General features: G+C 52.2%; 4 protein-coding genes across 4 annotated transcripts; 2 read left to right on the top strand and 2 right to left on the bottom strand.

Annotated features, from left to right (window-relative positions):
- Positions 1–1194: 1194 nt before the first annotated feature.
- On the bottom strand, positions 1195–1797 carry EI97DRAFT_447931 (uncharacterized protein; the record flags this gene model as incomplete). Its single annotated transcript, XM_033800131.1, has 1 exon — positions 1195–1797. One exon carries the CDS (start codon positions 1795–1797, stop codon positions 1195–1197), a length of 603 nt encoding a protein of 200 aa, XP_033657950.1.
- A 1620-nt stretch (positions 1798–3417) lies between these two features.
- EI97DRAFT_122405 (Mis6-domain-containing protein) lies at positions 3418–6203 on the top strand. Its single transcript, XM_033793041.1, has 9 exons — positions 3418–3485; positions 3545–3592; positions 3647–4022; positions 4078–4149; positions 4202–4325; positions 4422–4589; positions 4643–4918; positions 4964–5081; positions 5128–6203. Exons 1-9 carry the CDS (start codon positions 3464–3466, stop codon positions 6036–6038), a joined length of 2115 nt encoding a protein of 704 aa, XP_033657949.1. The 5' UTR covers positions 3418–3463; the 3' UTR covers positions 6039–6203.
- A 530-nt stretch (positions 6204–6733) lies between these two features.
- On the top strand, positions 6734–9126 carry EI97DRAFT_478352 (uncharacterized protein; the record flags this gene model as incomplete). The annotated part of the gene is made up of 2 exons (XM_033801985.1): positions 6734–7405; positions 8151–9126. Coding segments are annotated over 2 exons (1281 nt in total), but the record flags the coding sequence as incomplete, so codon positions are not given.
- EI97DRAFT_430139 (uncharacterized protein) lies at positions 8869–11951 on the bottom strand. Its single transcript, XM_033797606.1, has 4 exons — positions 11482–11951; positions 11305–11422; positions 10541–11252; positions 8869–10488 (listed from the first exon to the last, which is right to left on the bottom strand). The coding sequence occupies exons 1-4, from the start codon at positions 11572–11574 to the stop codon at positions 9165–9167; spliced, it is 2247 nt and encodes a 748-aa protein (XP_033657947.1). The 5' UTR covers positions 11575–11951; the 3' UTR covers positions 8869–9164.
- Positions 11952–12157: the final 206 nt, after the last annotated feature.

The following is a 12157-nucleotide window of genomic DNA, read 5'->3' as shown; positions in this document are numbered from 1 at the left end:
GTTACATCTGAATAAAGTACGTGTGTGGGACTTGCGTTTCCTCGACTGCCGTCGATATCAGATGAACTGCCTACCCCTATCACTTGCTGTTGCGTAGAGCTTCTCGATACCACGTCGGAAGGACCCGATCATGTTCACCTCTCCATCCAACCCAAATCACATCATACACACACACTCCCTCTAGAGCTCCGCTCGCATTCTCGCACCGAACTGAGTCACTGCCTCGCCGCCTTATTAGAGGGTATATACCGCATCCCTACCCAGTTATCATACTACAATGGCTTATACCGTTACACCACCGTTACTATAATACCTGCATTATACATATCCCCCGACCCTATGGAACATCAATCGAAGCCTCATGGAAGTCCCATGGAAGCCTCACGGAAGCCCAACCTCCCTCTACCGTCATCAATCCCATACAACGCCGTGTATAACGTGTAACGTGCAGTGTACCTGCGCCGATTGCTTCCCTTGGATCTTCGCTCGTATATCGCCGTGCCTGTAGACTGGGTCTGAACGAGGAGCCGCTGAGGGGAGGAGTTAGGTATTCAAAGAAAGGGGTGTGATAGATAGAGGGAGATTTTCTGCCCTCCCCAATGTGGCGTGGGAGGGACTCGGTTGGAGGGAAGTGGGTGATTGGGGGTGCAAGATGTTATTAGCTGGGAACGGTGATATGCGTGGAAGCGAGTGTATCTTAATGTCGTTAGGGTATACGTGAAGGGTGTACTACTGGGAGGTTCAATGCTTGAGACGTTTCGATGAGGACGCCGATTCGTAGACATGGCGAGGCGTTGTTTTGAATGGGACGTTCATCGCCGGTATATGGGAAGCAGAAGGCGGCGGTAGAAGGGGTGAGCAGGTGGCCTCTAACTGCTGTGACCATATTGGCGAGTCTCCGGTGAATAGAGGTTGCACCGAATACCCTCTTACGATCTTTAGTTTGTGAGTATCGTATTGCGCAGGACTCCAAAATCGGTCTATTTAAACGCCCAAGTGTCTATATATCCAAATGACATAGAGAGTCAAACTAGAATACGGTGAATCGAACAGAGTCCAAGAAGAGAAAATAACAAGTTCAGAAAGCGTACTGTACAGCGTTGCGTTGCGTTGCGAGACGTATGGCAATCCCCATTTATCAAAGATCGCAGCGTGAGAAGCTCGGGGCATTTGCTCAGCGAATACCTTGTTCCCTCACTTCCCGAATATCCTGTGCACAGCTCCCTGCAATGGTCTAGGTGTGTAGTCTTCGCAGGTGACGAGTACCGGGAAGGCCTTCAACGCCTCTTCGTGGCTGTAGCGAGCGGCACCATTCGTGACCAATAGTACAACAACGGGGACATTTGCAAGATCCGAGCTGGTTTGTACTTTGTTTTGCAAGTCACTGGCGAACCTGGCTTGTTTCTCCAGAGCTCCGGCGTTGCGGCTGGTGATGTTTTCAGTGGCACACACCACCACGAAGATGGCGCCTGCGGACGAAAGATGGTCTCGATGCGTTTCCGTCATTCCGATATCCAGACGGTATGGGACATGACGGACCAGTCCTGGCAGCGCTCTACCTAGCGGCTCAAAAGGGTCCATATCTTTTGCGAGGGTCGTTGACGGCGGGTGCGGGACCACTGGCGTGAAGAGGGTGACAACCTCACGGTCTTTAAGATGGCGCAGTCGGCGGAGGGTCGATGCTGGACATCGCACGATAGCGGCAGTTGGAGTAGTTGAGGACGAAGAACTCATCTTCCTGGAGCTGGAATGATCCTTGTTCAATTTTGGAGAGGCCCGGCTCTTGCGTTCACCCATGAATGGAGAGGGTCCTTCGAATGACAGTACTGCAGTATGGCCGTCCCGGAAAATGCAATGACGGACTGGCGCTGGATTGGAATTGAGAAATGATGACCGTAACTCTTTCAAAGGCGACGGCGTTCTTCTGTCTTTAACGGACCGCAAGTGACGTCTACCCAGGGACGACCGCATCTGTCCAATATGGTCTGCTAGTGGATCGGATCGTTGCCTCCAGTCCTTCCAAACAATGATTGACCCAAACAGGTATCGTCACTTCGAGGGCAGTGTTTCAGATACACACATGAATCCAGACTGGAGACTCTCCAACTTGACACATCCACTCAATTTATGAACCAAAGCTGATATGTTAAGTGCTGGCGGATCGCAAAACGGGCCGTGGCCTGGTTGAAGATTCCTGCGATGACTCTCGAATGGTCAAGTAGATTAAGGAAGACCTTGACCGGATATACCGTCAATAATATCGAGCGTGATGATAATGGTGATACGACATAACGAGGAACAAGAGGGAGATCGCTGGGCACTTATGTGGGCGGATTGTAAAGGACACAAAGAGATAGGAATTCACCCGCAACGGCAGGGTGTTGCTTCCAGTCACCAATGTACTGCTGACACAAGGCGTTTGCGGTTCAGCGTGGCGTTGTGACACCAGCAGGATTCAAGTTCACCTGGCAGTAGCTCGTCTGTTGAGTTGGAAAGGTTGACGTTGGGTAGCAAAGATACCGCGCATGGTCTGCCGTCGGACAAGCAGCCGAGACATGCCTCCATGGTGGCGATGGTAGCAATCATTCGGAGCATCGGGATTGAGCGGTCGAAACACGGACAGTGGGTCAAAGCTGCGGCTGCGAAGACTGACTGGTGTGATGGAGAGGACATCCTCATGACCGATCCCCTTGGCCGGCCCGCAAGACGACGGCACCCATGCCGCAGGCTGACGGACAGGCCAGTAGAATGCAAGCAAGCAGCCAGTAACCCGGGTTCGAGAGATACATACGCCATATGTGCGGCATTGTCAATATGTACGACGCCCGGGGTTCTTGACTTTTCGAGTCCGCCTTGCAGCCAGGTGTAGCGTGAGGGGACAGTGGGAATTGCATTGCTGAGCCCGCCAGACAGATGACCAGTCAGAGTGGGATGCTGGTGGGAGTACTGCGCGACGGACGACACGGACCTTCAGTAGATGCTTTCGCTGTGCAACATGGCGGTGTATATAGTTTATGGGATGTTGTGTGCAAAGCTGGGAAGGCTGTAAATGGCGCCCAGTGACCAGAATGCCATGCAAGTGACTGCTGCAAGATAAAGTGCGTCGATTGGGCGTCCATCGGCGAGTCGCGGGAGGGCGATGATGCATGTTCCCGACTGAGAACCGGGGTGCCGGTCGAGTCAGGGAAATCAAAGCGGCGAGCGCGGCAGGGACTACCGTCGAAATATCAATAACGGCTTCAAGAGTGGCCGGAGAATGTTGCTATGTAGAAGATGGTGTTGAGCGCGGGTAGTGAATAGGAGGAGGTCGTGTTAGGCGTAGGGGAATGGACTTCGAAAGATCCGCGCTAGTCCGTTCTAGGCTAGCCGCAGCACGCGCAACGCGACCTCTACCTAGGTATACAACGACTCCCTCCAGTGCTGACAACCTCCTTCGCGGCCTGCATAGAGTAGAAGAAGCGTGATGTCCTCCGCCATTGGTCGCAGTATGTACATGATTTCTCCGCATGCATCTACGGCCAACAACAGCTGATCCATCTCGTAGCCGAGCATCCCGTTGGTGTGCAAGATGCTGTCGAGGCATTAGAAAGAGGTATGCTAGGCTACCCACCAGCATGATCAAAACATTGCTGACAGCCGCATGCAGCATGTGCTATTCCGGCAAAGCGACGAGCAGTAAAGGTATCCGGCATCGTCGATACGATCTGCCGTCATGCATTTGAAGACGGACTCAATACAGATGACCTTCGGGCCGTCGTACGGGTTATATCAAGAAAAACAGAATTAGATCAAAGCAGTGTAACCAGCTTGATTAAGAACCTGTACCCTGCGCAGAGAGTGGCCGAGGACATCGTGGTGACCGTTGTAGGGGCTCTTGGTCAGGGGAAGGGCAAGCCTTCGTTGGGTACCCAGAACGGCCTTGTGAAATGGCTTGTCACCGTGCACAGCATTATCGACCGTGCCAATGTCCTCTCTCGTTTATACGGTGTCCTGTTTGGGATGCTGGATATGATCAGTATCAGGTACGTGTGTGCGTCCCTTAAGTGACAACAGTGGCAAATATCCTAATTTTGATAGAACCCCTTTGTGCCATCTACTGTCCCTCATTACTCGCCGGAGGCATGTGAAACCCTTCAGAATTCAGCGATTGTGCGTCCCATTGCATTCACAGTCCCATGATGTCCTCGCTTACCCAACCTAGACTTGAACTATCTCGTGGATTGAGCAATGAGCCTGCCCTCCAAGGTCTGCTCCGCGTCTACAAAGATTACTACCCGGACATCATTCTTTCGAACACCTCAACGAGCCGTAACTCTTTTCCTCCGGTTAGTAGTGTTTTGCTCTATTCCTGGGTGGCAGAAACGTGTTGTTACTACTGGTCTGGCTTCCAGCATACGTGAAACAGTCGCTAACTCGAGCAGCGTCCCGACTCTGAATGGCAGAATAGGCTTCGAAGCATCATAGAAGCCAGTGCCATTCCGGATGAGGCCATTTCGGAGCAGCATCACGGCTTCCGCTTATTGAGAAGAAAATATAGAACGGGTAGAGAGGCAGTCATCCCTGAGGCACATACCTTCAAGGCAAATGAGGTATAGACCACGACACGTTCCTCTTGATCACAACGGCTTACATTTTACGTCAGGCTTCTGTTACGCTCGAGGAGGTTGATAGCGTAGACGACTTCATCGGGAGGCTAGAGAGGATCGAACCTCCGGGACAAATGGTCTCTTTCCTCGCAGACCCCCTACTCCAGAAATATGTGGACTTAAGACCAACCCCGATATCCAACAACCGCATAGATCTATGGCTTGCAACGTCCCTAGAGGAGGAATACAACAGTGCACAATCTGCGATGGATTCCACGCCAGAGTTTGCAGAACTCCTTCAAAATATCCACAGGCATACCCGTTATACCAAGGTGGGATGATGTGACTTTATCAGAGAGCTTCACTAATATTATCAGACTATCCGCCCGGTTGTTTTGAGGTTCCTCGCCGCTTACCTTCCAGTGTGGGACGCAGTAACCGGTTTCGATGACTTGCTTGGCATCTTGTCATACATACCCATTCAGTCCTTTCAAAGTACGTCAACACGTCCCATACACGGGAAGCGACTGATTGTGTGCAGAGGCGTATGGGACTTACTTTACCCCTCTGGAAAAATCATGTGCCAATGGCAATCCTTCATCATATTCAAAACTCATAACATTTTACGAAAACCTCATACAGCACTGGACAGACCAAGTTCTGTCTTTCCAGAATCCGTCCAAGGATGACATGTCAGCGCACCGCAGAAGTCTGGAGGACCTAGCCACCCACGTATCTTCGATTTGCTTGTCATTAGCCGTCTCACTACCAACAGACTCTGGCTCACCGCTCCTTATGGCTGTACTAGGCTTCTATGAGACGCTTTCAGGTGTTCCTCAGGACACTATAGTGCCAATCCTCCTTCCTCCTCCCCACCTATCCTACCTACTTGCGCAAAGTGCCTCCACGACAACCTTTTCGCGTATCTGCGGCATATATGCAAGTTACAAGGGTGCCTTCGACAGACATCCAAAGCCGATTTCAAACTACATCCACCACGACACCACAACATCGTTCAATTCGATCCTTCGAGACCTATACAATTCTCTATGGGGATCCAAAGCCCTGCAGGTTACGGACAATTCTCCCGCCTTCTTCTGCACCCCAGCACTCCGAGATTCACTAAACAGCTGTCTCAGCGGCATTGAGCCTGAATATTCCGTTGGAATAGCATTCGGCTTGTCGAACAATGCCTGGCTCGCTTCCCTCTCGGCGGCTGCATGGTGGTCTCTGGAGGAAGGCGAGATGGAGAGACGCGGATACGATCGCGATGCAATGAGGTGGCATAAGGGCCCTGTCTCACAGAAGTCGCTCGAGTCGCTGAGCAAGAATGGGGGCGTCAGTGTCCCGCTGCTGGATTACAAGAGGTTCGTTCTGGAGTGGTTGGCTGCGAGGGGTTGTGGGGGATTTGCAGAGTTGATGTATGCCACACATGCGAAGTTGAGGAGGTGAATACTGAAGGGCACATCCTTCTGGTAATGCATGCGAAAGTCTGCACACGTGACTATGAAGCCCATTCCAATGCAAGGAAATAGGACAGGATAAATATTGGGGGGTCTTAGACAGTTGTGACGTTATAATACAGAAGGGTCCAACTAAGCCTTTGCCATGTACTCTCCTCGGATCACCACACCAACACTCCACAGTTCCTTGAACCCTCAGTCGTACGTTCTCTCAGCGATTGTGTATTGGAGTGCATCTTTGAAATCATCAAACTCACATCTGTGCTTTATTTCCCCTCTTCTCGGACCGAATTACCTGTCGCTGGACGCGTGGCGCCTTCCCAGAATCCTTATCGATAAGGGCCATAGTAACATGTGCATGTATAAAGAATACGTAGTCGTGCGGTCCTTTCACGATCGGATGTCGTCGTGACATCGCACCAAACGTCACATGCAGACTTGTATATAAACCTCTCATTATTCTCTAACATGACACTTCATTCACCATGGCTACCACCAAATTCGTCTCGTGTGACCCGAGAGGCGTGCATCTTGGTTCTGAGAGGGTATGTATATCCATATAGCTACATGACCTGAATACTCAACGAACCCCTCTCCATACTTTCCATAGCCAATCCCGTACCCTCCCGTCCACTCAGCCCAAACCACGCAACGGGTTTCTAACGAGATGCATACTGATCCTAGCAGTTCCCTGGGAACACTGAGAAACCCCGCCTGAGACCGTGGCGATGCGAATTGACGGCCTGTTCTCGATACACTAACTTCTACTTTGTGGCACATGGCAAAGTCATATCTGTCTACGAACCCCTTTTTGGAGACCAAGCTCTCGGCTCCCCTGTGATCGTTTTACATCCTCCAGTTTCGGTCCCGGCCCCTCAAGGCTACATAGACCCACGCAACCCTCACGACATCGACAGGTTGCACGTCGACTACCTGGGTCGTAAAGAGGTATTACTGGTTGCTTGCGATGACGGGGACGTTGTCGGGTACTACGTCTCCGCAATCAAGAACGCTGTTGAAGGACGGACTCCCGGTGCTCCCGTCCAAGAACCTCGACCTTTTCTGCACACCAATGTCAGGTTATCCGCCTGGGGCCTGTCCGTTCATCGTCGAGCCCGACTCCTTGCCATCAGTTCCAACACTGGAATCATCACAGTCATCGCCTTCGCGCTCGCCAGCAACAATGGCGACGGTGGGCGGGCCCATTCGGTCAAAGAGTTCAATGTCGGTCACAACATCCCTTTCATATCCTTTAATAACAGCGGCACGGACCCGGAGGGTAGATGGCTTCTCAGTGCATCCATTAGTGGGGACGCTCAACTGTGGGATCTCCACCGCTCAGGGGAGCAAGGCCCAGTTCTAAAAGCACGGCTCGACTCCTGTCAAGAAGACAGGCCCACTTGCATCTGCTGTGGAGAAGATACACATCACACGTGGGGTGCGGCATTCATTGATTCAAATCAGTGTCACGAGGCCAAGTCCTTCAATGATGCTTTTGGCGGACAGCCCTGGGGCCCGCAAGTCGGCCATCATGTGTGGGATATCTCAGAGTTGAAAGAAGTTCGGGCTCACCGATTTCGGCCCGACGCTTACCATAATATTACGAATTCCTTTGGCGTTGATATCGATTTGAGCGGGGCCCTAGACTTCGCGTCGGACGACTCCGGGGCACCCGAAACGGACCTGTTCGTGACAGAGGATGAGCATATGGAAACCGACCTTGCTGAGGACGTTGAAATTACGGAAAGCGGAGGAGCTGGGCATCCGGACGAAGAAAGGAGGATCCGTTGGTTGGACGAGAAGAACAAAATCCGCTGGTTACACTCTGACAGTGAGTCGCCGGATCCGTACTCGGATTTGGATTTGGACGAGCGAGACGAGCCAGGAATACTCGGAATTACATGCCCAACCCCAAAGTATATCCCAACAGCAGCGCCTGTAGATGCCTCTCAAATTCTGCAAGGTTGGGCGGAAGAGATCCAGGTAGGGAGCGTACGTGAAGGCTGGGAATATCGCGGGAAACTGAGCTTTCGTCTCCCATCTGACCTGGTCAGTTCCCCTCTCTTCCTTAATCTCTGGGAAATGTTAACCCTTGTACTAGGCCATGCCTTATTGTCCGTACATCATCGTCTGCAAAAACGAAGTTTACCTTTTCCAACCCGGCAATCCGGCGAGTCCCTCTACCTACAGCCTCGCCAACCTCCGTCCCATTATCGCAGCGCCCGAACCTCTGAAACCTCCCGACACACTGTCTTCCCACTGGGACCGCATGAACTACTCTCTCTACATTGCCGAATTGGGAATATTCCTGGTCGCCGCCCCCTCGGGACGCTGCGCCATCTTCACGCTGACGCAATACAATATCCCTGTTAAGGACAGCCCAAATCAAACCAAGACCATTTATGGCATGAGGCAGGATTACACACTCCCTTTTAAGGAGCAGGAGGAGCAGGACCCGAGGTTTAAAGATTGTTGGAGGAATGGGCGTGTGCTTCTGGTCGGCATTGCGGCGGGACCCGCGCAGGGCTGCATGGATAAGGAAGAGGATGAGAGAGGCAGTGGCAGTGAAAGTGAGAGTGAGGAAGAGTGGCATGGACCGAGGCTTTGGAGGCTGTTCTTGCATTATTCCGACCATACCGTCTTGACGTATGAGCTGGTGCGGAAGGCGAGGGGGCTGGAGCAGGATTGGGGGGTTTTGCCGGCTTGGTAGGGGAGGTATTGAGCGCCATTCTTATTCTCACTCTAATTTGGGAACGCTCACGTTCTGAACTCTGTAGAAAACAGAGGGAAGATGAATTGAGATTCAGATTCGGGAGATACTCTTTTCTGTCTCCGAGACGGTAGGATTGTAGGGAGTAATAGCGCTAAGGAACCACTCGTTATGAATCCTTTCAATCAATACCTTGTAGTAATTGTGAAGACATGAGAGCCTATCCCTGACGATAACGTAGAACATTTCTTTATTCAGAAAGCACAGGGTACAGTTTCCTGCTCCCAAGTCCCCGGGAGAATGAATGACCTCCAAACTCCACCTAGTGATACAGAATCGTCAAAACTCACCGAATCCCCACATGCGCCATATCTCCAGTAAAATGCAGTCGCCTCGACCCATCACCTACTTGGAACCTGAAAGGTCAAGGTTTCCCACTCCAAAGTCCAAGTCGTCCCTGCAAGCTCCCAGCTCGCACACCATAACACCTTCCTTCTCGCTGTCCATACTCTCCACCAACGGATTCCTTCCCTTTAACCACGCACCCAGCCCTTTTCCAACCCGGCTGACGACACTCAGTCCCGCGGGTTTGGTCCGATATTCCTTGAGCCATCGGTCTACTCGCTCGCCTTGGCCGGTGATGACGGAGTGGCGAAGCCCGAGTTTGCCGGCGACGACCACATCCATCATGGACGAATAGAGAAATGGATGCTGCATGATCTCAGCTTCGAATGCGGACGCCGTGTCTCGAGCCTTCCTGGTGTACTCCTCGTCTTCGAGCAGGGCGCCTAGTCGGTCCAGGTTTCGGGCGGACACACCATTCGTGCCGGGTTCGGCGTTGTCCATACCGTCTTTCAGGCGCATGATGAGATCGGATTGGTTTTCCGGTGTCGAAAAGAACCCCAACTTCGTCTGATCCCAGAACAGCCGGATCTGGGTCTTTTGGAGATCATCTGCCCACTGCAGATAGGCGTCGTTGAATGTTGCCTCGTAAAGGTCGATGAGGCCGGAGATGAGGAAGGCGTAGTCGTCTGCGAATCCTGGAGTTTCCCCAGGCCCTTCCCTGTATACCCGGAGAAGGGTTTGATTGGTTGCGTCGTATAGCTCTTTCTTGATGAAAGCCGCCGCCTTCTCGGCGGCTTCAAGGTATCGGTCTGTACTTCCAGGGCTTTCGTAGGAGAGCGCGGCGTGTGCTCGTGCTAATGCGCCAATCGCAAGACCATTCCAAGAGACCACAATCTTGTCATCCAAGGCCGGCCGGGGTCGCTCCTTATTTCTGTGGTCCAGTAGCTTGGCCCGTCCGTCGGCGATGATCTTCTCGACCTCCTCCACCGGAAGTGCAAACTCCTTTGCCAATGTTGCAAGATTAGTGCTGATAGCCAGCACATTTTGGTTGATCAGCTCGTCATGCGCATCGTGCTCCCGGCTCACATTGCCCCCATCTTTGACATTGTAGTAACGAGCAAGAATCGGAGCATCGCGGTCTCCCAAGATCGTTTGGAATTCGTTCCACGTCCATACGTAGAATGCACCTTCGCGCTTCTCTTTATCAGTGGGGCGGTACAGTGAGTCGGCATCCTCCGCAGAATAAAAGCCGCCAGTAGGGGCCTGAAGCGGTGGGGTAGTGAGATACGTCGCGATGTCGTGTACGGTCTCCAAGAATTCTGGGTTTCTGGAAATGAGGTACGCATCGAGATAGACGGGTAAAAGCTGCGCTTGGTCATAAAGCCTAGAAACTGTGAGCACCTTGCCCAGGTCATTGGACACAAACAGATACTTGCATCTTTTCGAAGTGCGGTAAGCTCCAGTCCCTTGTCACGGAATATCTCGCGAACCCATTACCGACGTGGTCATGAATGCCGCCCCTATTCATTGCCCGTAGTGTCTCCAAAACCATGGTCTTCGCGTTTTCCGTTTCCTCCTCTCCAACGACGTCCTTCACAATGCTGGGGTACTGGCTGAGCTTCAATAGGAAAACCAAATTGGCTGGGGTGGGAAATTTCGGCGCACCCCTAGGGAAGCCGCCGTACGTCTTATCAAACTTCTTGGCGTAGTGCTCATACGCTTCTTCCAGTAATTCCAGATCCAGACCATCTGGCTCGGCGCCGCCCTCTCGACTGACAGTTCCCTCTTCAGCAAACTGGCGCAACTGCGAGGTCACATCCTTGGCGGACTCAAGACATTTCTGCCTTTGATTCTGCCATATATCCCTGAGTTTCTTCAAGATGCCGACAAAGCCAACGTGATCTCCCGCAGCCATTGTAGAACCAGGACCAGGCCAATATGTTCCGCCAAAGATGGGTTCCAAATCCGGAGTGATGAAGACATTCAGGGGCCATCCTCCGGAGCCCGTAGTGGCCTGTACGAAGTTCATGTATATGCGGTCGATATCGGGACGTTCTTCACGGTCGACCTTGATGGGGATGAAGGAGGAATTAAGTATGTCGGCCACTTCCTGGTTCTCAAAGGATTCGCGTTCCATGACATGGCACCCTGGATAAGTCAGCGTCGCGAGGGGTAGTGATGATTGAGCTCTGGGACATACAGTGGCAGGCGGCATATCCAATACTGAGGAAAATGAGCCTGTCAGACTTCTTTGCGAGCTCGAGGGCTTCAGGTCCCCATTGTTGCCAGGCGACGGGGTTGTTCATATGTCCACGGACCTAGTGTTGTGCCTCATTAGCCTGTCAAGTCCGGCTCAACCTCAACATGACTGCCGTACATATGGACTTCTGCTCTCATTGAGGCGGTTCACAAGCTTCAGGCCGTCCCCGGAAGAGGTAGAGGCTTGTGAGGTGAAGCCTCGTGAGGCCATATTGAGTATTCTTATGTGCGTCTGTAGGAAAGGCGCTCGCCAGGGAGGTCGTGGGGCGGGTCGAGAGCTTCTTCGGATGGTGATTGCAGCAATGGAGGTCCGGGTCGAGGTCAAGGCTGGTCCCTTTAAGTGGAAACGCACCGGGGGCATAGATCATAGAAGGTTTGGCATATCCCGGTTGAAGAGATAGGCATATCGTGACAGGTGAAAGGGTGAAGCTACATAGTAATAAGATGAATGACAAGCTACTGATGAGGGGCATAAGAAAACGTCATAGCATTCAAGGCGAAAATGGACGAAGTCTGATTGGCTGGGCGTTCTCTTAATAGCACCAAAATGTCGTCAGCCCTGTAACAATATATAGATCTGTCGCGATACGGACTCTTATACTCCTACTTAAATGCACCCAACATGGTCTTCAAAATCTTCCGGGGAGCTCTGTTCCCAAGGGTGAATAGCGCAGATACACTGTCCAGAGCTTCCAAGAGCTGCTAGTGCGTTCTGCGGGATGATGCCAAAGTGCAGGTTGCACGTGCGCTTGGGATTGGTCCACGGCCTCGGAAATCCCGAACCTCTCCCCCCC

This window comes from Westerdykella ornata (genome assembly GCF_010094085.1).
Source record: "Westerdykella ornata strain CBS 379.55 unplaced genomic scaffold EI97scaffold_2, whole genome shotgun sequence".
NCBI classification, from domain to species: domain Eukaryota; kingdom Fungi; phylum Ascomycota; class Dothideomycetes; order Pleosporales; family Sporormiaceae; genus Westerdykella; species Westerdykella ornata.
The sequence above is the reverse complement of the archived record's forward strand: the minus strand, read 5'-3'. Positions and strand labels throughout refer to the sequence as shown.

What these genes read in the sequence shown, in the direction of transcription:
- EI97DRAFT_122405 (XM_033793041.1), top strand. Translation starts at nt 3,464, where the DNA reads ATGTCCTCCGCCATTGGTCGCA. An exon ending in TGTCGAGGCATTAGAAAGAG is followed by an intron (nt 3,593 to 3,646) that starts GTATGCTAGGCT and finishes AGCCGCATGCAG; the next exon opens with CATGTGCTATTCCGGCAAAG. An exon ending in GCCGTAACTCTTTTCCTCCG is followed by an intron (nt 4,326 to 4,421) that starts GTTAGTAGTGTT and finishes TAACTCGAGCAG; the next exon opens with CGTCCCGACTCTGAATGGCA.
- EI97DRAFT_430139 (XM_033797606.1), bottom strand. Translation starts at nt 11,574, where the DNA reads ATGGCCTCACGAGGCTTCACCTCACAAGCCTCTACCTCTTCCGGGGAC. An exon ending in ATGAGAGCAGAAGTCCATAT is followed by an intron (nt 11,423 to 11,481) that starts GTACGGCAGTCA and finishes GCACAACACTAG; the next exon opens with GTCCGTGGACATATGAACAA. An exon ending in TTACCGCACTTCGAAAAGAT is followed by an intron (nt 10,489 to 10,540) that starts GCAAGTATCTGT and finishes CACAGTTTCTAG; the next exon opens with GCTTTATGACCAAGCGCAGC.